At 59.4% G+C, this 26,183-nt stretch overlaps 1 protein-coding gene across 2 annotated transcripts in view; it reads right to left on the bottom strand.

The window, feature by feature from the left end:
* Positions 1-218: 218 nt before the first annotated feature.
* The window catches only part of PRKD2 (protein kinase D2), a 40,480-nt gene continuing 14,515 nt past the window's right edge, over positions 219-26,183 (bottom strand). For both annotated transcript variants that reach the window (XM_075915006.1, XM_075915005.1), the window contains exons 2-18: positions 24,043-24,181; positions 22,423-22,554; positions 19,733-19,887; positions 19,053-19,254; positions 18,371-18,451; positions 17,953-18,106; positions 17,393-17,510; positions 14,440-14,517; positions 10,358-10,628; positions 9,127-9,179; positions 5,681-5,753; positions 5,288-5,394; positions 4,819-4,980; positions 4,372-4,470; positions 2,956-3,223; positions 2,172-2,257; positions 219-502 (exon numbers count right to left, since the gene is read on the bottom strand). In XM_075915006.1, the coding sequence (XP_075771121.1) occupies positions 287-502; positions 2,172-2,257; positions 2,956-3,223; positions 4,372-4,470; positions 4,819-4,980; positions 5,288-5,394; positions 5,681-5,753; positions 9,127-9,179; positions 10,358-10,628; positions 14,440-14,517; positions 17,393-17,510; positions 17,953-18,106; positions 18,371-18,451; positions 19,053-19,254; positions 19,733-19,887; positions 22,423-22,554; positions 24,043-24,181 (2,394 nt within the window). In that variant the 3' untranslated portion in view covers positions 219-286. The remainder of the gene's footprint in view (positions 503-2,171; positions 2,258-2,955; positions 3,224-4,371; positions 4,471-4,818; positions 4,981-5,287; positions 5,395-5,680; positions 5,754-9,126; positions 9,180-10,357; positions 10,629-14,439; positions 14,518-17,392; positions 17,511-17,952; positions 18,107-18,370; positions 18,452-19,052; positions 19,255-19,732; positions 19,888-22,422; positions 22,555-24,042; positions 24,182-26,183) is intronic.

Genomic DNA, 26,183 nt, shown 5'->3' with positions numbered 1-26,183 from the left:
ACATGCCGACGGCATCTCCTCGGCCCTAGGGGCGCCTGCTCGCTCTGGGGTGGCCCCCACGCTCAGTCAAGCTTGGCAGGGCGGGTGGGCGCACAGGCGGGCGGAGGGGGGCCAAGGCAAGGGAGCCCCTCATGTCCGCTCTGGCCCCATCGGGGAGCCACGTCCCCAACGCACAGCTAGGGGGCAGGAGCGTCCTTCACCCCACCCTGTCCCCAGGCGTCCGTCTTGTCCCTCCACCGGAGCAAGGGTGGGGGTCTTTTCTCTGCCGCGGGGTGGGGGGCCGGGCTCACAGGATGCTGACCCTCTCTGTCAGCCCCTGCAGCTCCTGCTCCCCCTCCTCCTCCTCGGGAGACAGCCCCCGGGGGGCCCGCAGGTGGGCAGGGTAGGGCAGGGTGTGGTCGGCGGCGAACTGCTCCCAGCGGGCGTCGTCGCTCTCGTGCGTGATGTAACGCTCGCCCATCTTGGCCTCCAGCTCCCGCAAGTCCAGCCACGTCTGGTAATCCTGCAGGGCAGCAAAGGGTTAACAGGGAAGGGGTGCACCCCCGCCGCCCCCTGGGGGCAGCACCGGAACAGCCCCTCTCTGGGCCCGCTGGAGCAGGGTCAGCATCGCCCCCTGGGGGACAGGACCAGAACAGCCCTGCCCTGGGCCCGCTGGAGCAGGGTCAGCGTCGCCCCCTGGTGGACAGGACCAGAACAGCCCCGCTCTGGGCCCGCTGGAGCAGGGTCAGCGTCGCCCCCTGGGGGACAGGACCAGAACAGCCCCGCCCTGGGCCCGCTGGAGCAGGGTCAGCGTCGCCCCCTGGGGGACAGGACCAGAACAGCCCTGCCCTGGGCCCGCTGGAGCAGGGTCAGCGTCGCCCCCTGGTGGACAGGACCAGAACAGCCCCGCTCTGGGCCCGCTGGAGCAGGGTCAGCATCGCCCCCTGGGGGACAGGACCAGAACAGCCCTGCCCTGGGCCCGCTGGAGCAGGGTCAGCATCGCCCCCTGGGGGACAGGACCAGAACAGCCCCGCCCTGGGCCCGCTGGAGCAGGGTCAGCGTCGCCCCCTAGTGGACAGGACCAGAACAGCCCCGCCCTGGGCCCGCTGGAGCAGGGTCAGCGTCGCCCCCTGGGGGACAGGACCAGAACAGCCCCGCCCTGGGCCCGCTGGAGCAGGGTCAGCGTCGCCCCCTGGGGGACAGGACCAGAACAGCCCTGCCCTGGGCCTGCTGGAGCAGGGTCAGCATCGCCCCCTGGTGGACAGGACCAGAACAGCCCCGCCCTGGGCCCGCTGGAGCAGGGTCAGCATCGCCCCCTGGGGGACAGGACCAGAACAGCCCCGCCCTGGGCCCGCTGGAGCATGTGTCAGCATCACCCCTAGTGGACAGGACCAGAACAGCCCCGCCCTGGGCCCGCTGGAGCAGGGTCAGCATCGCCCCCTGGTGGACAGGACCAGAACAGCCCCGCCCTGGGCCTGCTGGAGCAGGGTCAGCATCGCCCCCTGGTGGACAGGACCAGAACAGCCCCGCCCTGGGCCTGCTGGAGCAGGGTCAGCATCGCCCCCTGGTGGACAGGACCAGAACAGCCCTGCCCTGGGCCCGCTGGAGCAGGGTCAGCATCGCCCCCTGGGGGACAGGACCAGAACAGCCCTGCCCTGGGCCCGCTGGAGCAGGGTCAGCATCGCCCCCTGGTGGACAGGACCAGAACAGCCCTGCCCTGGGCCCGCTGGAGCATGTCAGTGTCACCCCCTGGTGGACAGGACCAGAACAGCCCCGCTCTGGGCCCGCTGGAGCAGGGCCAGCATCGCCCCCTGGGGGACAGGACCAGAACAGCCCTGCCCTGGGCCAGCTGGAGCAGGGTCACCGTCGCCCCCTGGTGGACAGGACCAGAACAGCCCCGCCCTGGGCCCGCTGGAGCAGGGTCAGCATCGCCCCCTGGTGGACAGGACCAGAACATCCCCGGCCTGGGCCGGCTGGAGCATGTGTCAGTGCTGCCCCCTGGTGGACAGGACCAGAACAGCCGCACGCTGGGCTGAGTTGCATACTCAGGTTTCAGGCAAGTCCCAACCATTCTCTGTGCCTCAGTTTTCCTCTCTCTGCATAGTGATGGCATGTAGACATGGGCAGGTCTGGGGGATGCTGCAGAGTCTGAGGGGAGACTGCCGGACAGAGGCTGGACCACCCCTACCTACCTGGAGCCAGGGGTGGCTGAGGGACTTGTCCACGCTGTAACGCTTCCTCATCTTCACTTGCAGCAAGTTATTGATCAGGTCGATAGCTGGAGGGGGGAAAAGAGGGGGGGAGTCATGGAGCAGCCCGTGGGGGCGGGGCGGGCTTGAGCTTGCCCTGGGGAAAGCCACAGGGTGTGGGAATAGCAGATATGGCACCCTGGAAACCCAGGCCTTCCAGCTGGGGCACCGTGCTGTGGGAGAGAGGGGGCACTGTGCAGCAGGGACCTGAGGGGGGACTGAGGGGGGAGGGGGCGAGGGCGTATTGCAGGGACTGGGGGGAGAGGGGCCATGCGGCAGGGACTGAGGGTGGGAGGCCATGATGGGGGAGAAGGCCATACTGTGGGGCTCAGGGGAGCCATTCTGAGACCAGGGGATGGGGGCTGTGTGGCAGGGACTGGGGGTGACCAGGGGGGCCATGCTGGGGGGGCCCTGCCATGGGGCCCAAGGGGGGGTGTAGGAGGGGCCGTGCTGTGGGGCCCCGGGGGTGTTCTGTCATTGGGATTGTTATCACCTCACAGGGCAGCATTGACCCAAACCACGAGGCCCCGCCCCGCCCGATTAGAGCTTGAGGTGCAAACCCCACAGCTGGGTCCTGCCACCTTCCCCCTCCCCCAGCCCGAACACCCCCACCCCACCCCCAGGGGCAGGGCCCTCCAGCCTCCCCTCCTCCCCACCCCCCGGCAGTCCCTCCCGCAGGTGCCCCTCCCCTGGGCCGCGCCTCCAGCCGAACCGCTCCAGCCGGTACCTCCGGCCGAGATCTGGCGCCAGGGGCTGGGCGGGTACATGAAGGCGGCGTTCTGGATCTGGTCGTTGATGTCCTCGTCCTCGTTGAAGGGGAAGGTGCCGCTCAGGCTGACGTACATGATGACGCCCACGGACCACATGTCCAGCGAGCGGTTGTAGCCCTGGTTGAGCAGCACCTCGGGGGCCAGGTAGGCCGGCGTGCCCACCACCGAGCGCCGGAAGGACTTCTCGCCGATGATACGGGCAAAGCCGAAGTCGCACAGCTTCACCTGGCGGAGGCGGGAGCGCCGGGGGTTAGCAGAGGGCGCTCTGCATGGCAGGCAGGGCTGGATACTAGGGGTGCTGTGCTGCTAGGGAGCCTCAGTAGGGGGTGCTGGGCTGCAGGGAGTGGGGGGGCAGCAGGGGGCGCTGTGACGCAGGGAGCAGGGTGGTGGGGGTCTAGGAGGGGGACTGTGCCACGGGGAGTGGGGTGGCGGGGGCCCAGCAGGGAGCAGGGTGGTGCGGGTCCAGCAGGGGGCGCTGTGCCACGGGGAGTGGGGTGGCGGGGGCCCAGCAGGGAGCAGGGTGGTGCGGGTCCAGCAGGGGGCGCTGTGCCACGGGGAGTGGGGTGGCGGGGGCCCAGCAGGGAGCAGGGTGGTGCGGGTCCAGCAGGGGGCGCTGGGCCACGGGGAGTGGGGTGGCGGGGGCCCAGCAGGGAGCAGGGTGGTGCGGGTCCAGCAGGGGGCGCTGGGCCACGGGGAGTGGGGTGGCGGGGGCCCAGCAGGGAGCAGGGTGGTGCGGGTCCAGCAGGGGGCGCTGGGCCACGGGGAGTGGGGTGGCGGGGGCCCAGCAGGGAGCAGGGTGGTGCGGGTCCAGCAGGGGGCGCTGTGCCACGGGGAGTGGGGTGGCGGGGGCCCAGCAGGGAGCAGGGTGGTGCGGGTCCAGCAGGGGGCGCTGGGCCACGGGGAGTGGGGTGGCGGGGGCCCAGCAGGGAGCAGGGTGGTGCGGGTCCAGCAGGGGGCGCTGGGCCACGGGGAGTGGGGTGGCGGGGGCCCAGCAGGGAGCAGGGTGGTGCGGGTCCAGCAGGGGGCGCTGGGCCACAGGGAGTGGGGTGGCGGGGGCCCAGCAGGGAGCAGGGTGGTGCGGGTCCAGCAGGGGGCGCTGGGCCACGGGGAGTGGGGTGGCGGGGGCCCAGCAGGGAGCAGGGTGGTGCGGGTCCAGCAGGGGGCGCTGTGCCACAGGGAGTGGGGTGGCGGGGGCCCAGCAGGGGGCGCTGGGCTGCAGAGAGCAGGGCGGGGGGCACTTCCCAATGGCCCAGCAGTTGTCTCCACAGTGGGTGATGGAGGGAGAGAGGGTCCTCAGCTGGGAGAGGGGGTCCCAGAGGGGCAGGGGTTCCCCACAGGGACAGAGGAGGGTCCCTGCCGGGCAGGGGTCTCACCTGGGGGAAGGGCTCGGCCGAGGCCAGAAGCACGTTCTCCGGCTTGAGGTCGCAGTGCACGATGTTCTTGAAGTGCAGGTGCCGCAGGGCCACCAGGATCTGCCAGGACAGGACGGGTCGGGTCAGGTCTCACCTGCGGGACTGGGGCTGCCCCGAGCGCTTACGGGGCCCCTCCACCCCACCTGCCCAGCAGGGGGCGCTTCCCCGGGGGAGCGGAGCCTGGGGTCTGAGGCCAGAGCCCGTCAGCCAGAGGGGAGGGAGCCGGTGCCGCCCGGGAGAAGGCTGAGGCACCAGGCCGGACCGAGCCACCCCCAGGAGCTGCAGGGACACGCCCCAAGCAGAGCTTAGCCCTCCTGACAGACGGACGGACAGATGTGGGCTCCCCCCTCCCCCCCAGTGGCGCTGAGGAGAAGCTGGGGCAGTTTGGGGCGGAGTCGGGGGGCTCACCTGGGTGATGAGGAATTTGGTGAGTCTCTCGGGCAGCCGGCCCTTCTCCGACGACAGGATCATCTCCAGCATGTCCCCGTGCAGCTTCTCCATCACCACAAACACCTTCTCCGGCGTCTCGAACATGCACTCCAGGTTCACGATGCCGGCGTGACGCAGGCTCTGGGGGCCGGCGAGGAGGGATAACAGCAGGGTGGGGGGCAGGGAATCCCCCTCTAGATTTAGTGACCCCCCCCCCCACCCTTTAGCCACCCAGCCCCGGCCCCATGTGCTGCCTTGGCCCACTCAGCCGGTGTCTCCCTTCCCTGCTGAGACCTGGGCAACTCGCTGCAGGAAACGGCAACCTCAGGGCCAGCTCTCAGCTTTGCCTCTCAGCCAGCCAGCCCCAGGGCTCCCCAAAACTGGGGCCCGTGGGGGAGGGGGGAGCCAAACGCTGGCGTCATCTGTCCGTCCGTCCGTCCCCTCTCACCTGCAGGATGGCCACCTCGTTGCGCAGCTGGCTCTCCTGCTTGGTGGGGAAACGCAGTTTGTCGATCACCTTCACGGCCACGTCCCGGCCCGTCTTACGGTGCTTCCCTGGCGGGGGGGCCAGAACACAGACGTTAGAGCCGGCACCCCCTGGAGGGGAAGGCCCGTGTCCCATCCCCCCCGCCCCCTCCCAAAGCCAGCCAGTCTTCTCGACTCAAAAAGGAGCTGGACACAGGAGGCTTCCTCCATTTTCTGTGCAAACTTGTCTGCAGCCTCCCTGCGCTCCACCCCAGAGGCAGCTGCATCTCAGCACAGGGGGGAGCGATCCCCGTGCAAACAGCCCCCGCGGCCCAGCCCAGAAGCACCCGCTGGCAGGCCCTGCCTCCGAACCCACCTCCATAGACAATTCCAAATTGCCCGGAGCCCAGGACTTCATCCGGGAAGATCTGGTACACCGTTGCAATGTCCTGCAAGAGCACAAGGAAAAGGGTCATGTCACTCCCTCGGGGGGGGGGTCCACCACATGGAGGGGCGGGGCATAGAGGAGGGGCGGGGCACAGAGGACAGAGTGCCGGACTGAGGTGTCTGTAGAGGAACTTTTGGAACAAACTGGTTAATTAAACAATAACAAGTCCCAGGACCACGAGTTTTGAAGGAACACAATTATGAAATTGCAGAACTAACTGTGGTAGATCACCAGCGGAGCCGACAGCCACCGCAGGACCCAGGCAAGGTAGGGGGGGCACAAGGGGGAGGAGCCTCAGGCAGAAGTGGGCGGGGCCAGGGAAGCCAGCCCCCCCACCCAGCCCTGAGCCATAAGGAAGTGATTTAAAGGACCCAAAGCTTCAGCCTCTGAACTTCCAGGCCCCAGGGCAATTGCCCCTTACGATCCAGTCAGCAGGCCTGTCAATGTCATCTGCCTCTGAACCAGACGACTGGCAGATAGCGAAAGTGACCCCAAGTTTTAAAGGCAACTACAGATCAGTCAAGGCTAGCAGGCAGACACTTTGACACACCAGTACAGAAGAGAACTATCAGCTGGAAAGCATTGGGAAGAGTCAACCTGGCTTTTGCCAAGGGGAAAAGACCGTTTCCCATCCATTAGACTGTTCTCCGGGTGCCAGCACACACAAGGGCAAGAGCGATTCGGCGGCTGAAGGGTACTTGGACTCTTACAAAGCCTTTGACGAGGTCCCTAAGCAGTCGGGCTCAGAGGGAAGGGGCCATTCATGGATCCGTAACTGGCTAAAAGGGCAGGCGTAAACAGAGTTTTTCCAGAGGACAGTGGTACACAGCAGGGACCTGCCTGGGGCTGCACTGGGTGGCAGATGGTACTAAATCATTCACGCTGTCCAAGGCAGCCTGCGAAGAGGGACCTCCCCACACTGGGTGACGGGGCAAGAAAGTGGCAGGTGAAATTCAGTGTGGAGAAATGCAAAGGAACGCACATGACCGCAGCTTTGCCTGCAAAACGACAGGGCCTAAGTTAGTTAACCCACACACTTGTAACCACTACCAAGGCGGATTTGAACCTGGGACCTCACAAGCTGACTCTAGGAGCCTCTACCTGCTGAGCTAAAAAACCAGCTGGCTCCCACCCATGCTGTAGAGGTCTCTTGATCTTAACTGTTGCAGTGGTCTAGGTGCCACTTGCAGTACTCAGTAACCACACTAGGTCTATGTCCAGACTACATCCCTTTTTCGGAAAAGGGATGTAAATTAGACGTATTGCAATTGCTAATGAAGCGGGGATTTAAATCTCCTGTGCTTCATTAGCATAAAAATGGCTGCCGCTTTTTTTTGGCATGGAGCTTTGCCAGAGAAAAGCGCCAGTCTAGACTCTGATTTTGCGGAAAATAAAGCCTTTTCCGAAAGATCCCTTATCCCTTATTTCATAGAGGGATAAGGGATCTTTCGGAAAAGGCTTTATTTTCCACAAGATCAGCGTCTAGACTGGCACTTTTTTCCGGCAAAGCTCCGTGCCGAAAAAAAGCGGCAGCCATTTTTATGCTAATGAAGCACGGGAGATTTAAATCCCTGCTTCATTAGCAATTGCGATACGTCTAATTTACATCCCTTTTCTGAAAAAGAGATGTAGACTAGATGTAGCCTAGGTGTGTGGGTTACATTAGCAATTACCGGCCAAGAGAGATCTCGGAGTCAATGTGGATAGTTCCTGGAAAACATCCGCTCAATGTGCAGCAGCCGTAGTTAAGAAAGCAAACAGACTGCTCGGCTCTGTTAGGATGCGTCTACACTACAACGCTATTCCGAAATAACTTATTCCATGTCTACACAGCAGGCAGTTATTTCGAAATTGTGTCAAAATACTGTCCAGCTGGAGGACTTCTTATTCCAACTCCTGTAACCCTCATGGTACGGGGAATAAGAGAAGTCAGAGGAAGAGTGCTCGATTTTAAAATAAGTGCTGTGTAGACACTCCCTATTTCGAAATATGATACGCAATTGACATAGCTCAGAATTTGCGTCGCTTATTTCGCACCCTTACAGAAGGGATAGATAATTTACTCTAAATTTGAGTTTGTCTGCCTGTCCATCTGCCTGAGAACTCCTCCTACACAGAAAGAGCTAGGATCACCAAATTCACAGGCCGCTTTCTCTTAGCATAACTTAAAGCAAGGGATGGGTTTGTTTGTGCCAGGACAATGGGGATGTGCCAGGAATGGGACCGCGTCTCTTCGAACCACACAGAAAAGAGACATCACCACCAGCCGGCTGAAAGGGGATTTTGAAAAATAAAATGAAAACGTCCAGGCTTCATGTAAATAGTTGCTCTGGGGTGAGGCTGGGGACGAGGGGTTCAGGGTGCAGGCTGCCCTGGGCAGAGAGGGCGACTCCAGCCCACCGCAGCAGCTTGGGGCCACGTGAGAAGCCCCTCTCCATGGCTGACACAGCTCCAACGGGCACAGCCGGGGTGCATGACCCCCGGTTTGGGCAAGTCCAGGTTCATCTGCTCCGTGGGCTCCCAGCCAGAGTGAGGAATGCGGCAAACTGTGCACTTTCCTTTCGCTCCCTGCCGAAGGGGCAGCCAGCAATGTTCCCCTATGAATTCAGGGGGGGGGGGCTTCAGCCCTCCCACCATTCCTAAAGGACATCTACAGGGTGGGAGGCTCAGGGAGGGGGCAGTCCTGGATGGGGGGGGCACACCCCTCGCCAGCCCCTTTCCCCTGCCTGGTGATTCTGTCTCTTTTCTGTATGCTTTTCTGAGACGCAATCTCATTCCAGGCGTGTCCCATTGTCCTGGCACAGCCAAACCTGACTATGCTTCAAGTGATGATCAGAGGAAGCTGTGTAATGAATTTGGTGGTCCTCACACTTACCAGTGAGGAGTCCTTGAACACCCGGACAGACACACAGACCTCACCTGCACTCCACGGGCTTTGAAGATATTTGTCAACCGTTCCACGATTTTGCTGTAGCTAGTTCCGTAAGTACCACCGGGGGCATTTCACCCGATGACTAGAATAGCCCTACCTGATTTTTCCCCTATTTGGGCTTGCATCGCTTCCCTTTTCTTGTTACTGTTAAGTGCCTGGTTGCAAATTAACCTTTTCCGAGACCACTGAAGCAAAACAGGCAGGAGCGCCGCCGTCTTCCCGATGCCCCAGTTTTTAGTGCTCCTTCCCGGCTGAGTAGCGGGCCTGCACTCTCCTTTTCCCTTTCTCTTTCTCCTTAGCATCCTTTCTGTCGCGTGCAGAATTAGCTCGTTTTGTGCCCTGGGCTTCTCTGGTTTTGTGTTATTCTTTTGTACTCCTCCTGGCCCGTTTGCTCACGTTTCCTCTCTATACACAGAGACCGGGAGCGGGAGCTTATACTCACCACGTTCTCCTCGATCTGGCTGTTGGACACGGAGATCCTAAGCGACGCTTGCCCTAGGAAGGGGAAAGGGGCCTGTGATTTGGCACTGGCACCAGGCAGGGCTGGTCTGACCCAATCAGGACTCTCCCCCCCACAGACTGTGTACCAGACATGAAATCCTACCCGGGACAAAGCGTGTCAAATTCCTGCTCCCAACCCTGATCCCCGAGGGGCGCCAGCGTCTGCGAGCTGAGCTGCTTCCAGCTACATGGAGACCAAGTTCCATCCCCAGAACCAGCTGGGTTCTCCCTCGGTGAGATCGATGTCGCCCCTGCAGGACAACTGCCTCCCACCTGCGGGACACTGCCCGGCTAGGCCCAGAAGGGTCTGACAGGACGCTGGTGCTTTGGGCTCCTGGCCAATCCAAACAAGGACCAGCCTGCGCTCGGATGGGAGATGCCCAGGGCACTGCAGGCCACAGTGATGGCCACCCAAAAGGGGATGCCCAATAGGACCCTCAAGTCCCAGAGTGGCACTAGGGGGCGCTGTGCTGCAGGGAGCAGCTGGAAGCTCAGTAGGGGGCGCTCTCCCCATAATCAGCACTGGTCTCAATGCCTCAGTTAGCCACTAGGGGGCACTGCGCTGCAGGGAGCAGGCAGAAGCTCAGCAAGGGGTGCTGTGCCCTTATAGTCAGTGCTGGCCCCAATGTCCCAGCCCAGTGCTAGGGGGCGCTGTGCTGCAGGGAGCTGGTGGAGGCTCAGTAGGAGGCGCTCTCCCCACAGTGAGCACTGGCCTCAGTTAGCCACTAGGGGGCGCTGTGCTGCAGGGAGCAGCTGAAGGCTCAGTGGGGGGGGCGCTCTCCTCAGCCAGCACTGGGCTAAATGCTCAGTTAGTCACTAGGGGGCGCTGTGCTGCAGGGAGCTGGTGGAGGCTCAGTAGGAGGCGCACTCCCCACAGTGAGCACTGGCCTCAGTTAGCCACTAGGGGGCGCTGTGCTGAAGGGAGCAGCTGAAGGCTCAGTGGGGGGGGCGCTCTCCTCAGCCAGCACTGGGCTAAATGCTCAGTTAGCCACTAGGGGGCGCTGTGCTGCAGGGAGCACGTGGATGCTCAGTAGGGGGCGCTCTCCCCACAGTGCTGGCCCAAATGTCCCAGCCCTCTGCTAGGGGGTGCTCTGCTGCACAAAGCAGGCTGGGAGGGGGGCTCTCTCCCGACAGCCCCAGAGCCCATCCGAGGTCTCGGGGCTCTCACTCACTGTGGGGGGCCTGTCCCTGGGCACTGGGTGCATCCTGCAGGATGACGGGCATGAGGGCCTGGCGGATGGCATTCTCCCAGGCCGTGGCCACCTCCAGCCCGACCCCGCTGTGCTGCTGGCTGGCGGAGCACGGGGCAGGAGCGCAGTTCTCCCCGACGTAGTACGTGGCGTTGGCCGTGACGATCTCGAAGCAGTGCAGGTTGGCGCCCGGCAGCACCGGGGTGAAGTTCTGGGCCAGTTCCACTGCCAGGATCTCCGACAGTGGGATTTCCTGCAACGGGAACCCACCCACAGATTCAGGGGCGAAATCCGGAGCAGTTCGGCACAGGTGGCTCTCCCAATGTTCCCTCCCAATGTTCGGAGTCCCCCCATTTATTAACTTATTTATTTCTCTCATTTCCTCTCCCCTCCACATCACTGTGGGTTTTTTAAAATAAGGAGTCCTTTCTCTTTTCCTCCCCGGTGGAAAAGGAGAGAAATGATGTTTAAAAACAGAAAGAACTTCTGACTTTTGAGAATACTGTCCCCCAAAACTTTTCACGTGGAAAGGAGCAAGAGTGGAATTATCTTACTTACACACACACACACACACACACACACACACACACTCATTTCCCACACACACACACACACACACACACACTCATTTCCCACACACAACAGGTGTGTTGTGAGCAAGACACAAGAAGTCATTCTTCCGCTCTACTCTGCACTGGTTAGGCCTCAATTGGAGTCTTGTGTTCAGTTCTGGGCATCACATTTCAAGAAAGATGTGGAGAAATCAGAGAGGGTCCAGAGAAGAGCAACAAGAATGATGAAAGGTCTAGAGAACATGAGCTGTGAGGGAAGGCTGAAGGAATTAGGTTTGTTTAGTTTAGAAAAGAGAAGATTGAGAGAGGACATGATTGGTTTTCAGGTATCTAAAAGGGTGTCATAAGGAGGAGGGAGAAAACTTGTTCATCTTGGCCTCTGGGGATAGGACAAGAAGCAATGGGCTTAAACTGCAGCCAGGGAGGTTTAGGTTGGACATTAGGAAAAAGTTCCCAACTGTCAGGGTGGTCAAACACTGGAATAAATTGCCCAGGGAGGTGGTGGAATCCCCATCTCTGGAGATATTTAAGAGTAGGCTAGATAAATGTCTATCAGGGATGGTCTAGACAGTATTTGGCCCTGCCTTGAGGGTGGGGGACTGGACTCGATGACCTCTCGAGGTCTCTTCCAGTCCTAGTATTCTATGATTCTATTATTCCCACCCACTTTTTCCAGAGAGAAGAAAACCAGGGTGGAGGGTGAGAAATCAAGAGAGCGGGAATTCAACATCACCGCAACATACCAAAGAAATACGTTTCAGAGGGGTAGTCGTATTAGGCTCTTTCAGCAAAAACCACAAGCCCTATTGCACTGTCAAAACTGACACATTTATCTGGGCTTACAAACCCTTAATCCCAAATAAATTTCAGAGGGGTGGCCGAGTGAGTCTGTAACTGGAAAAACTTAAAAACAACCAATAGCAACGCCTTGAAGACTAACAAAACGTGGAGATGGTATCGTGAACTTTCGTGGGCACAGCCCACTTCTTCAGATGACTGGAATATTAAAAGTCCAGATCCAAAATAAATAGGGGATGGTAGGGAAGGAAACAAATTCTTTCCAGTAACCACGCAGCACACCTCCATCGTAATCATCCAGGAACCCAGCCCTGCAATCAGCCCCGGCGCCAATGCTGTCCACACAGCTACACAAGCGATTTCATCACTGGACCCAACCACATCACCTACTACATTAGCGGCTCATTTAACTGCACATCCACTAATGTGATCTATGCCATCAAATGCCAGCAGTGCCCCTCTGCCATGGATATTGGCCAAACTGGACAGTCTCTACGGGAAAGAATTACTGGACACAAATCAGATCTCTGAAAAGGCAACACACAGAAAACTGTTGGAGACACTCTAACCTGCCTGGACACTCATTAATGGATCGCCAAGTCACCCTGTTGTTTCAAGCCAATTCCACAAGCCAAATCCACAGGGAAAGGTTGGAACTTAACTTCATTTACAAGGGAAAGCCGGGGGGTGCTAGTCTGTGCTGTGAATTCATGCCGTTGCCGGTGCTGCCCGGGCAGTGCTGTTTACTGTGTGCAAGGAGCTGCACAAAGCAGAGAGCGAGAGCTGGTCCTTGCGCATTCAGCAGCTCTGTTGCAAACCAGCATGGCTGTGGTTTCGGGCAGCGGGTGAATTTTCATGAGAGCCATTACAAAGGTTTGAATACAGATATTACCTGGCTCGCACACGACCCTCCACATCCTAATGACTTAACCAACTTAACGAAGGGTACTTAAGAACAATTTGTACCTTCTCTATCAGCTTCTTGTAACAGGAACACTCTAATTTTCCCCCCCCCCTATGTATTTTGGATCTGGACTTTTAATACTGCAGTCACCTGAAGAAGCGGGCTGTGCCCATGAAAGCTCATGATTCCAGCTACATGTTTTGTTAGTCTCAAGGTGCTGCAAGACTAGTCGTTGTTTTTTAAGTTTTTCCAAAGGGACTCCTCGTGGTTTATACGAAGGAAAGTAGGTGTTAGCAGAATTCCCATTAACAAATCATCAACAACGAAACTTTTCCCACCCAAAAATGTGTTTTAAGAGGGAAAAAAAAGACTTTCGGCAAAAGATTATTGAGCAGCCCAAGTTCGCAGTGCGGGGCCTCTCACACAAAGGAGGTGGTGATGGGTAACCACACACACGCAGACACATAAACACACACACATAGAGCAGGACCCATACCCTCCAGCAGGGGGCCGTATACACACACATGCAGCGGGACCCATCCCCTCAGCAGGGGGCCGCATACACACACACACACACACACACACACAGCGGGACCCATCCCCTCAGCAGGGGGCCGCGCACACACACACACACACACACACACACACACACACACACACAAACAGCAGGACCCATCCCCTCAGCAGGGGGCCGCATACACACACACACACACACACACACAGCAGGACCCATCCCCTCAGCAGGGGGCCGCATACACACACACACACACACACACACACACACACAGCGGGACCCATCCCCTCAGCAGGGGGCCGCGCACACACACACACACACACACACACACACACACACAGCAGGACCCATCCCCTCAGCAGGGGGCCGCATACACACACACACACACACACACACACACACACACACACAGCAGGACCCATCCCCTCAGAAGGGGGCCGCATACACACACACACACACACACACACACAGCGGGACCCATCCCCTCAGCAGGGGGCCGCACGCACACACACACACACACACACACACACACACACACAGTGGGACCCATCCCCTCAGCAGGGGGCCACACACACACACACACACACACACTGGGACCCATCCCCTCAGCAGGGGGCCGCACACACACACACACACACACACACACACACACACACACACTGGGACCCATCCCCTCAGCAGGGGGCCACACACACACACACACACACACACACACTGGGACCCATCCCCTCAGCAGGGGGCCACACACACACACACACACACACACACACACACACAGAGCGGGACCCATCTCCTCCAGCAGGGGCTGCAGAAACACATACACTCATACACAGAGCAGGACACCCTCGCTCCAGCAGGGGCTACAGACAGATAGCAATGCCCACCATCTCCAGCAGGAGGCGACAGAGACAGAGAGAGAGACACACACACACACATACATACACACGGATGTTTAGCCAGGACTGATGGTGTGAAACGTAGCAGGGGAGCAGGCTGGGGAAACCCGGGGACACTGAAACCTATACACCCTGGAGCACACTCAGCTGGGGACGACTCCCCCATCTCCCTTGGAGGAACAGACCCCACCTTGGATGAGGATGGTCTTGGTGAGCCTCGAGGGCACATCTCCACCTCTGCTGGGGGAACTGACTGTCCTGCGCCTCTTGGGCAGAACAGGTGGTCGGAGACAAGCTAGGTGCGCTCTGATGGGCTTGCCTGTCCCCTGTGATGCCGGTACCAGGCAGGTCCAGCGGAGGCTGGGGTCTGGGGTCCTTACCTTGTAGTAGCGACTGGAGGTGTTGTTCTGGAAGAGCGTGATGCACTTGCAGTCCAGGCGCCAATAATGGCGCTTCCTCTGGGGAGGGGAAAGAAACAAGCTTAGTTCCCTTGGGAGAAGGTCACAGCCCCGCTCAGTGCAGAATGGGGACTCCCAGCATCATGGTCCTGGACCATTCAAAGTTAATTTACATAAACCCGTCACATGGTGCCAGCGAGTGGCTGAATGGTCTAATAAAAACATAGCATCCTAGTCCCTGTCCCCTTTTAATAGCCACGTTCCTCCCATGCGTGCCATTTTACACCAGCGTCACCTAGTCTGTGCCCGGCGGCTTGTCCTGCCCCCTCTCTGGGAATCGTGTCGGTTTGCCACTTACACCACCTGAGACTGGAACCACTGGGCCTTCTGGCTGGCTGGCAGTTGCAACCACAGGCCGTGCGCCACTTGGAATCTGTGTCGTCTTCCCGTCCTGCAGCCGCCACCGGTAGAGTTTGCTCTGCCGATTGCTCGTGCCGAGGAACAAACTTGGCAGCGGCGGTTTCCATTGGTATCTTCGCTGTCGGCCTCGATCCCGTATAGCCCAGGCAATGAATTCTGTTTCTCGGCGACAGCTGGAGTTGTCCTTCCTTTCTCCGTCGCCCACTGGACATGAAGACGGGTTCTAGAGTGGGTAGCTCTCCAAGGGACATCTGCCATGATAGCATCCGGACGTTCTTTTAGCCTTTGACCCAAGGTGACTGTTCTCTCCGTGATGGGGCACTGAGACAGGTTCTCTTCCAAGTCAGAACAGGAGCTCAGAGTTGTCTTCCTGTCTGGAGCTGTGCCAGATCAGACCCAGTTGCCGTCGTGGGTGTTGATCTGAAGTGCGGAAGAGCAAGGAACGGGTCTGTCATGGGATTTCCTTGGGCGTCTGTCCGTCTCTCTGTCACTCCTTTCCTTGCAAGCTGCTAGGAATATGATCAAACTCACATTTGGGGTGGAATGACTCAAATTCTGCTGTGGGGCTCGTGTTCTGAACAGCAAAGGATGTGAACGTGCATGTCGGTCACTCGATAACACTGCGACACGTTACATCTTGCGAGTGCTTTCGCTCTGAGCACTTGGAAAAACAGCCCACAACCACCACACCACCATGTCTTCTGAATCCGCATCTATCTGATGCTAATCTCCTCCATGGTCGGTCTGGGAGAGGGCCTTGCACATTGAAAGGTTCAGCGTCATCTCTGACATTGATTTGCACGGAATCTCCTTTTAAAAGTCCACGAGAAACACATTCTCTTCCGTTCTCCTCACGCACCCCGTTGTAGTTGCCATGCGGCGGCTGGGTCTGTGCCCACGTCTCCACTTACTGGAGGATCGACGCTCTGATGATCGATCTTCCAGGGTTTGATTTAGCGGGTCTGGCGAAGACCCACTAAATCGAACACTGAGGGCGCCCCCTTTGACCAGGTACTCCTTGCTGTCGTGAGGAATAAGGGAAGTTAATGAGAGTTTCTCCTGTCAACATCTCACTTTGGGACCACCCCAGAAAATTTGACACAAGGTACGTCGACTCCAGCTATGCAACTGACGTTGCTGGAGTTGCGTATCTTGCATCGATTTTCTCCGCCCATGTAGGCCTGGCTGCTGCAGATTAGCTCTCGCCAGGGTTCCTCAGAGCTGCATCAGGTGATTTCAGGGAGAGGTTGAAGGTGATTTTAATACCCTTCTGAGTCTGACTGCGACATATGGATATGACTTTTTCCACCTCTTCCACCTCTGGAATGTGCCCCTTTTGGCCGGGGAGTTCTTTCCCCTTGCCTCAGGAGTTTTATGGGTTTTAAAGACTTTTAATGCCTGTTTACAGCTTCTAAGGCAGGGCTACAGTTAAAACACTCACAGACGCTACTACGCCGATGGGAGAAAACAGAGGCAGCAGTAAATTTTGGTAAGAACAGCCCTCTCAGGCTATGTTTAGACTATGGAGCTTTTCCAGGATACTTCTGGGTGTTCTTCCAGTGTACACAGGCCAAATTTCGGAAAAGTCTCTTCCAACAAATCGATCAGAAAAAGGTGGCAGTCTCTAGACATAACCTCACTGACCCAGCCCTGTCTCTACCAGGGTTAGTCAGTGTAGGTGTCTGTCGGGAATTAGGTTTTGCACTCTTCTGAGCAATGCGCTGACATAAATTGGCGGTGGAGACCAAGCCTAAGTTACTTTCAGGTTTTTCAAGTTGCTCCTGCTTTTTATCTGTCGTGTGACTAATTCTGACTGTATTGCACTTTCTGGATCGCTTTGGCTAGGGTTAAATCGTCTCTCTAATCGTAGCTGCTGTGAAAGATTTTTATCTCTTAACCCGACAACAAGCCGGTCTCGGATATTTTCATGGTTTGGATTCCCAGAATCACATTTTTCAGTCACTACAGGCAGAGTTCTTGAAAAACGGTCCACCTTTCCCCGATTCTTCAATTCTCTGGTGGAAACGCGCCACAACCCGGCAGAACTCCTTTGTGCCTGGCTTCAGTGAAGTCAGAGGATTTAAAGACATGCTCTTCCTGCGTCCTCAGCGTGGGTGTTCAAGATGATACCTGAATCTCTCCTGTTTCCTCGTGGAGCTTGGTAGCAATGCGAGATCTTGCAAAATATTGTTTCCAGCCTGAAGGCTGGTCAAAGATAAAGTTCTGCCGGGCACTGAGGGGGGGCCAGGTGACGAGATCCTAAAACTTTTGTTCCTTCTGCCTGCAACCTAGGATGCGGTTCCTTCTCTTTCTGTTCTTAGTCCTACTCCCAGCATGCGCCTGTGTCAGGTCGGGTCTGGCTACAGAGCTTGCAAGCCCACCCAGCTGCATCCAGCCTTTCTTGCTCGGAGGATAGCGTAAATAGGGAATTTCACGCACAGCAACAGCCTAGTCACTGTGCAGTGTAGTGTCCCGTGACAGCCATACTCTCCCGGGCGACTCAACCCCCACTCACCAGGGTGTCTTTGCTGCTGTAGTGAACCATCCAGCCTTCTTTCAGCGCCGTGCTGGATTTCCGGTTCGTGTGCCGCACCGACTGCACCACCCGCATCAGCGGGATGTAGCCCATGGATCTGGGGGGGGGGGGAACAAGATATACGTTGGCTACGGGGAACAGGGAGCGGCGGAGGGGAACCTCAAGACTGGGACAGTGTGGGGGCAGCTGGGGGGCAGCCCTGAGGAGCATCGGCAGATCTGTGGATGGGGAAACTCCTGGCTGGGATAACTGTGGATCGAGACGGAGGACGGAGTAGAGCTGAGGAAATTGGAGGGTGCCCAGGTCTGAGATAGCTGGGGGGGGGCCCATCGGCAGGTTTGGGGGCGAGGAAAGTCCAGGGCTGGGTTAGCAGGAAGAGGCTGGGGGGAAGCGATCGGGGGGGGGCGGAGGGGAACGGTTGGGGGATATTTGGAAATGCATTTGCCGGCAGGTGGCAGCCAAACCCCAGGGGCCTCTGGTCCTGCCCCCAGGACGCTGGGAAGGGCGGGGCGGGGGTGATGGCGGGGGCAAGGCTGTACCCCTGGGACTTGTTAGCGTCGTCGTCGGGGTCGTCCCCGCCGCGGAGCTCGTTCTCCGAGTGCGAGCCGGGGATGATGCCCGAGTCGTCCGATTCGTCCATCAGCGAGTTCTTGTCGGCGTCGCTGAGGTCGCTGACGTCTTCCATGGGCACGTCTGGAGGGAAGCGCCCGAGGCGGGGGCATCAGCCATGGGGTGCGGGAGCCCCGCCGGGGCCAGGAACTGCCCCACAGACCCCCCGGGGCCCCCTCCTCTCTGCATCCGCTCCAGCCCCAGGGCAGACAGGGGCCAGAGGAGACTCCTCTCCCAGCCCACACGCCAGGGGGAGGACAGGCCCCCCCCAGTCCTGTCCTGCCACCCAGCCCCGGGGAAGTGGCACCAGGACACGTCCCCTCCCCCCCGCGCCCGGCTGCCACTCACCCCCGCCATTGAAGAGCGTCTCGCCCAGGCAGTCGTTGGGCACCCGGGTGGCACAGCGCTTGTGGCAGTTGAACTTGCAGTCTGAAAGCGGGGAGAGCCTCAGGGGGGGCCAGCGGGGGGCCCCCCTCTTTCCACCATCCCAACCCCCTCCCCACAGTGCCCGGCAGTACCCCGCCATCTCACCAGGGGGCACTGTGCCGCAGCAGGGACCAGCTGTGTCTCTTCCCACGCCTCCCGAAATCCGCCCCTTCTGCCACGGCCCACCCCAGAAGCAGCTGCCTGTGCAGCGCCCAGCACAATCATTTCGGGGGGAGGGGGGGTGCAAGCCATTTCTGGATCCCATATTTGGGCCTCCCTGATACCCCAGCTCAGACCCAGGGGCCCAGCCAGCCTGAGGTCCCCAGCTCTAAACAGCAGCTGGTTAAGAAAGCTTCAAAGGGAAGCACGGTCACTCCTGCTTTTTAGATATAGAGCGGGTGGGGAGACTCTCCCCCCGCCCCCTCTGCCACCCCAGGCCCTGACACATGAGCGTAGAAGCCCCTTTCCCAGAGAAATACCCAGCCTCTTGTTACATCCCGTTACAGCGCTGGAGGATCCTGCGGCGAGGAGTTCCACCGCTCGCAGGAACCCCGCTCCCCATCTCGGCCCTTCTCAGGGCCTGGTGCCGCCCTCCCTCACTCACCTTTGCACTGCAGGCCCTGGCGGAAGAGCCCTTTGAGTAGCTTCTTGCAGAACTGGCAGACGGTGGGGCGGGTGTAGGAGTGGATGAGGAAGGTGTGGGGCACCTTGACCTTGGACAGGAACAGCTTGTCCAGCTCGATGGGACGCCCGATGTGCGAGGTGCTGGTGAGCCGGCGCGGCAGCATCTCCATGGGGCTCCGGCTCTGGGAGGGGGGAGGGCAGGAGGAGGGGGGCAGGATGTGGGGAAAGGAGCAGGCAGGGGGCAGATGGAGGAAATGGGCTTTCAAAGTCTTGGAGGCAAGAGCCCTGCTCTGCCAGCACAGGAAAAGGGGAGTCGCGCTGCACGGCCGACCCTGCACTGCAGCGGCCATTGAAGGGTCAGTTAGTGCTGCCATGGGGCAGGGGTGGGGTAATTGGCTCCCTTGGGGGTGGGACCAGCTGGGGCCTGCCATGGCTCTGAACTGCCCAGGCAAAGTGAGGACACACACCAGATCACCCCCAACTCCGGCGCCCAGGCACTGCCCCACCAGCCTGAGGAGAATCTCCCCAAGCCAGGCAATACAAGGGCCCTGACACACAGCTCAGGTGGCCACGACACACGGGCAAGGCCGGGCCAAGAGAGGCTCTCAATACAGGGCCAGGGGGGACCCCAGCTGTGCCTGGAGGGGGGGGGGGACTTACCAGCTCGTCGGAGGCGCAGGGCAGGGACTCGGAGGTGGCGAGACGCAGGGACTGAGAGGTGGCCAGGGAGGTGGCCGAGAGGCGGCGCTTGCGGGCCCCGCTGCAGTTGTTGGGGATGCTGAAGGCGCAGCGCTTGTGGTAGTTCAGCCCGCAACCTGCAACACGGAGGAGCCTCGTCTCTGACCAGGCAGGCGGCCGGGGGGCCGGGGGTGGGGGTGGGGTGCAGCCTGGGATCGGGGCCCCACCGGGCTGTCCAAACTCTGGAGCAGGCCTGCCCAAAGAGCCTCGGCGCTAAGTGAGAGACAGACGGACGGACGGAGGCTACGATCTACGCATAAGACAGACGGACGGACGGAGGCTACGATCTACGCATAAGACAGACGGACGGACGGAGGCTATGATCTAAGTAAGAGACGGACGGACGGACGGACCGACGGAGGCTACGATCTAAGTGTAAGACAGACGGACGGACCGACCGACGGAGGCTACGATCTAAGTGTAAGACAGACGGACGGACGGAGGCCGTGATCTAAGTGTGAGACAGACAGACGGAGGCTACGATGTAAGTGAGACCGGCTGATGGACGTAGGGTATGATCTAAGCGTGACACAGACAGACGGACGGAGGCTACGATCTACGCATAAGACAGACGGACGGACGGAGGCTACGATCTAAGTAAGAGACGGACGGACCGACCGACCGACGGAGGATACGATCTAAGTGTGAGACAGACAGACGGACGGAAGCCGTGATCTAAGTGTGAGACAGACAGACGGACAGAAGCCATGATCTAAGTGTGAGACAGACAGACAGAGGCTACGATGTAAGTGAGACCGGCTGATGGACGTAGGGTATGATCTAAGCGTGACACAGACAGACGGACGGAGGCTACGATCTACGCATAAGACAGACGGACGGACGGAGGCTACGATCTACGCATAAGACAGACGGACGGACGGAGGCTATGATCTAAGTAAGAGACGGACGGACCGACCGACCGACGGAGGATACGATCTAAGTGTAAGACAGACGGACGGACGGAAGCCATGATCTAAGTGTAAGACAGACGGATGGACGGAGGCCGTGATCTAAGTGTAAGACAGACAGACGGAGGCTACGATCTAAGTGTGAGACAGACGGACGGACGGAAGCCATGATCTAAGTGTGAGACAGACAGACGGAGGCTACTATGTAAGTGAGACCGGCTGATGGACGTAGGGTATGATCTAAGCGTGACACAGACAGACGGACGGAGGCTACGATCTACGCATAAGACAGACGGACGGACGGAGGCTACGATCTACGCATAAGACAGACGGACGGACGGAGGCTACGATCTACCATAAGACAGACGGACGGACCGAGGCTATGATCTAAGTAAGAGACGGACGGACGGACCGACCGACGGAGGCTACGATCTAAGTGTAAGACAGACGGACGGACGGAGGCCGTGATCTAAGTGTGAGACAGACAGACGGAGGCTACGATGTAAGTGAGACCGGCTGATGGACGTAGGGTATGATCTAAGCGTGACACAGACAGACGGACGGAGGCTACGATCTACGCATAAGACAGACGGACGGACGGAGGCTACGATCTAAGTAAGAGACGGACGGACCGACCGACCGATGGAGGATACGATCTAAGTGTAAGACAGACGGACGGACGGAAGCCATGATCTAAGTGTGAGACAGACAGACGGACAGAAGCCATGATCTAAGTGTGAGACAGACAGACGGAGGCTACGATGTAAGTGAGACCGGCTGATGGACGTAGGGTATGATCTAAGCGTGACACAGACAGACGGACGGAGGCTACGATCTACGCATAAGACAGACGGACGGACGGAGGCTACGATCTACGCATAAGACAGACGGACGGACGGAGGCTACGATCTACGCATAAGACAGACGGACGGACGGAGGCTATGATCTAAGTAAGAGACGGACGGACCGACCGACCGACGGAGGATACGATCTAAGTGTAAGACAGACGGATGGACGGAAGCCATGATCTAAGTGTGAGACAGACAGACGGAGGCTACGATCTAAGTGTAAGACAGACGGATGGACGGAAGCCATGATCTAAGTGTGAGACAGACAGACGGAGGCTACGATCTAAGTGTGAGACAGACGGACGGACGGAAGCCATGATCTAAGTGTGAGACAGACAGACGGACAGAAGCCATGATCTAAGTGTGAGACAGACAGACGGAGGCTACGATGTAAGTGAGACCAGCTGATGGACGTAGGGTACGATCTAAGCGTGACACAGACAGACGGACGGAGGGCGGGGGGCACCGCTCGGGGCAGGCAGGCCCCAGCGCGGCTCTGTCTGGTTTTCGGGGGAAGGGAGGGCTGGTTAAGCATTAAGTCGGTTAACGACCTACACGGTAAATGGCTCCGGCTCCGGCTGCGCGTGGCGAAGGGGTCACGGCCACAGGCCGGCGCAGCCAAGGTCAGATGCAGCGTGTCCCCGGCGCCAGGCCCCCGGCCCCACCCCCGCCTTAGAGAGGCGGCCCCCCGGGGCAGAGGGGGGCCCAGCGTGGGCTCTGCTCCACGTGCATGGTGGGAGCCCCCTGCCAACTGGGGTGAGGCCTCCTCCACTCGTTACACACAAAGGTCACCAACCAGCCGCCCCTGGAAAGGCCCCGCGGCCCCCCGGAGCCCCCCGCGCCCCCGGCTCCGTACCGTCACACTTGAGGCCCTGGCGCACCAGCCCGAAGAGCATCTCGCCGCAGTGGTCGCAGAAGGCCGGGGCGCGGTACGAGTGGACGTTGAGCGCGTGCGGGCGGATCCGGAAATCCTCAAAGGTGGCCGAGGCTGGCGGGCGAGAGAGGCGGGGAGCTCAGGGCGCCACCCAGTCCACACCCGCTGGAGCCACCTCCAGCCACGGCCCACGCCGGGCTCCCCTGGCGGGGACCCTAGGGCGCCCCCTGCTGGCAAGAGCCCCTGCCCCCGGGAATTCCCCGGCACGGGGCCGCTGGCAGGGGCTGGGCGGGGGTAGGGCAGGATTTCCTGCGGGTGGCGGGAGGGGGAGGAGGGAGGGCGGCCCCGGCGTGGGCTCCGGAGCTGCGGTGCCCCTCCCCTGCCAGGTCTTGTGCCCGGGAGCCGGCCCCCAAACCACTTCCTGCCGGAGCGCGCGCAGGCGGCCCTGACTCAAAACTGCACCTGGGCACCGGCGGGAGCGGGAGCAGCCGTGGGCGGGGAGCAGCGGAGGAGAGCGGGGGCGGGAGGAGCCAGGCCCCGAGTCCTGCAGGGGGCAGGCAGGGAGAACTCCCCGCCCTCACGGTGGGTACCCGGGCACCAGGCACGAGCTCCCGGCCCCAAGCGCCCCGGGGTCCTGCGCCCCCCCCCTCCAGCCATGCATCCTCCCGAACCAGACCCCCCCCGCCATGCTGCAAGGTAGCCCCGCTCAGAGCCTGCCCAGCGCAGCCCGGCACAACCTGCTGCCCCAAGCTGGGGAACAAGCCCTTACTGCACCCCCACCCGGCTGTGGCCCCGCCCAGTGTTTCCATCCATGTGCGGAAGAAATTTTGTCCATGTGCAGATGTGCACCAGCCGTAAAAACACACACTGGCAGCGGTGAGCGCCCTGCTAACCAGCTGGGCGGCATCTGGATCTCTCCTGGGGACCGCCCGGGCATTCAGCTTCCAGGGAACGTGGCCACGTGGCCGGGATCAGCCTGCGGCGCTGGCCGGCGTGAACCAGCCTGGAGTGGCCTGCGTGGGAAGAGCTTGGACAGGATGGGCCAGGGAGGGTCTAGGAAATGAGGGTTAGTGTGTTCTGGTGTCACCCACACACTTGTGGGGCAGGGCGCACCCCCTCCAGCAGGGGGCAGCAGGAACACACACACACACACAGCAGAATTCATCCCCTGCACAACAGCGCAGACGCACACACAGAGCAGAGCCCATTCCAGCAATGACACACACGCACACACGCACAGAGCAAGGCCCATTCCCCCCAGCAGGGGGCAGCAGGTATGTAGACACAGGGGATGGGGCAGGAGACTGGACTCGATGAACTCTCGAGGTCCCTTCCAGTTCTGGGATTGTATGATTCTATGCAGCCCTGATTAGCAATACACACACACACACACAGACGCACACACACACAGACGCACACACAGACACGCACACACACACACAGACGCGCACACACACACACACACACAGACGCACACACACACACACAGATGCGCACACACACACACACACACACAGACGCGCGCACACACAGACGCACACACGCACAGACGCACACACGCGCACACACACACACACAGACGCACACACACACACGTGTTACCTGAGAGCACCACCTCCACCAAGTCTCCCTCCTGGATGTCTCCGGCCACCCGCACCAGCTGCAGGATGTTGGCAGACGACAGGTCATGTTTGAAGAGCAGGATCTTGTCGTAGAGGCCATAGAAGCCGCACTCTGGGAACTGTGAGGACAGACAGACGGACTGGAGAAGGATGGAGACGCCGCCAGGCGAGCCAACCCACCCCTGACCCTTTGGGGAACACAGCAGAGCCATGCGGCCAACACCCTGGCGCTGCCGCCAGACTTAATTTAGCCCTACGGGGCACGCAGAGGTCCAGGACGCGAACCCAACAGAACCACTTTGTGTCCTCCCTGCCCCCGCAGGTACCACTAGCCCCGATAGAGCCCACAGCCCACTGAAGTTCCCCACCCTGTCAGGAGAGAAACCCACCGCAGCAGCCTTTAACAGCAAAAAGGGGAGCCATGGCAAAATAACAGTCACAAGAGTGAAACGCCTGCAAGCTGCAAGGAAAAGGGCCCAATATGCCTTCCTGGCTAAACTGTGGAGTAAACTAGGCAGCTAGAGGCAAAAAGACATCCTCTAAACATTGGAAGTCAAATCCTAGCGATGAACACAGGAGGTTTTGGAAGAAACTGATTCACCAAACAGGAATAAATCGCCAGGCCCAAGCGTTTTGACGATACACAAATACTGCAAAACTCGAGGTAATTGAGAGCCTAAATCCACCCCTGACTCAGATGACCGGCGGCCAGCTGATGTGACACTTGTTTTTAAGAAGGCTGCAATTACAGGCCGGTGCAGCCTAACGTCAGTGCCAGGAAAACTGGCTGAAACTACAGTAAAGACCAGAATTAGCAGGTACATAGCGAAACACGAGAATCCATGTGGGTCTTGTCAAGGGACACGGTTCTTTTCCCATCGATTAGAATTTCTGCAGGGTGCCAAGACTTATGAGGACAAGAGCGAGTTGGTGGATGCAGGGTACCTGGAGTTTTACAAAGCCTTTCGCAACGTCCCCCATCCAGGGGAGCCCACAGCCTGCCTGGGCCACTGGGCTAGGTTGGGAAGAGGGGGGCTCCACCTTCCTGGGAGGGGCGTGGCCTCAGTTGGAAGGGGCGGGGTTGGGGCAGTCAGCGGACAGTGGGACACAGCAGGGACCCGCCAGGGGCTGCACTGGGTGGCAGATGATACTAAATCATTCACGCCGGTGCAGTCCAAGGCAGCCCGTGAAGAGGGACCTCCCCTCACCGGTGAAATTCAGTGTGGAGAAATGCAAAGGAACGCACATGATCCCAGCTTTGCCTGCAAAACGACAGGGCCTAAGTTAGCGGATACCGGCCGAGAGAGATCTCGGAGTCACTGTGGATTGTTATCTGAAAACAGTCATGTGCAGGACCATCCGAAAAAGCAGATAGACTGGTAGGAACCGCTAGAGAAAGGAAGGATGATAAAGCAGGAAACCTCATACACACAAACCCACCGCCCCCTCCTTTACCAGAGCACGCAGGCCTGGTCGCTCCAGCTCAAAATAGAGAGATGAGAATTGGGAAAGGGGCAGAGAAAGGCCCTGAAAATGATGAGGTGGATGAGGTGAGGAGAGAAGAAAAGCCCTAGGACTGGTCAGCTTGGGTAGGAGGTAACTAGGGGGATATGCCAGAGGTCTACACAATCCTGAGAGGGGTGGAGAAAAGGACTAGAGAAATGTTATTTACCCCCCTCCCCTAGCACAAGACCCAGGGGCCACCCAGTGATATCACCAAACAGAAGGCTGAAAACAAACCCAAGGGAGTATTTCTTCCCTCCGCGCACAACCTGTGGAACTCCTCGCCAGGGGATGTGGCAAAGGCCAAACGTATAACCGGGTTAAAAAGCACAAGATCGGTTCCTGATGGTCAGGGACACAACCCCGTGTTCTGGGTGCCCCTAAATCTGCGAGGAACTGGAACCGGGCGACAGAGGGTGGCTCATTAGGTGATGCCTGTTCTGTTCGTTCCTTCTGAAGCACCTTGCACCTTCGATGTCGGCAGCAGGATCCAGGGCTACCTGGCCCATTGGTCTGGCCGATCTTACATGCTGATTCCCTCCCACGGCTCTCCAAACCTAGCATCCAGCAGGAGGCCCCACATGCAGCTGGCAGGCAGGGTACACCCTGAACCAGCCT

This window comes from Pelodiscus sinensis, unplaced genomic scaffold, assembly GCF_049634645.1.
Source record: "Pelodiscus sinensis isolate JC-2024 unplaced genomic scaffold, ASM4963464v1 ctg34, whole genome shotgun sequence".
Classification (NCBI taxonomy): Eukaryota; Metazoa; Chordata; order Testudines; family Trionychidae; genus Pelodiscus; species Pelodiscus sinensis.
The sequence above is the reverse complement of the archived record's forward strand: the minus strand, read 5'-3'. Positions and strand labels throughout refer to the sequence as shown.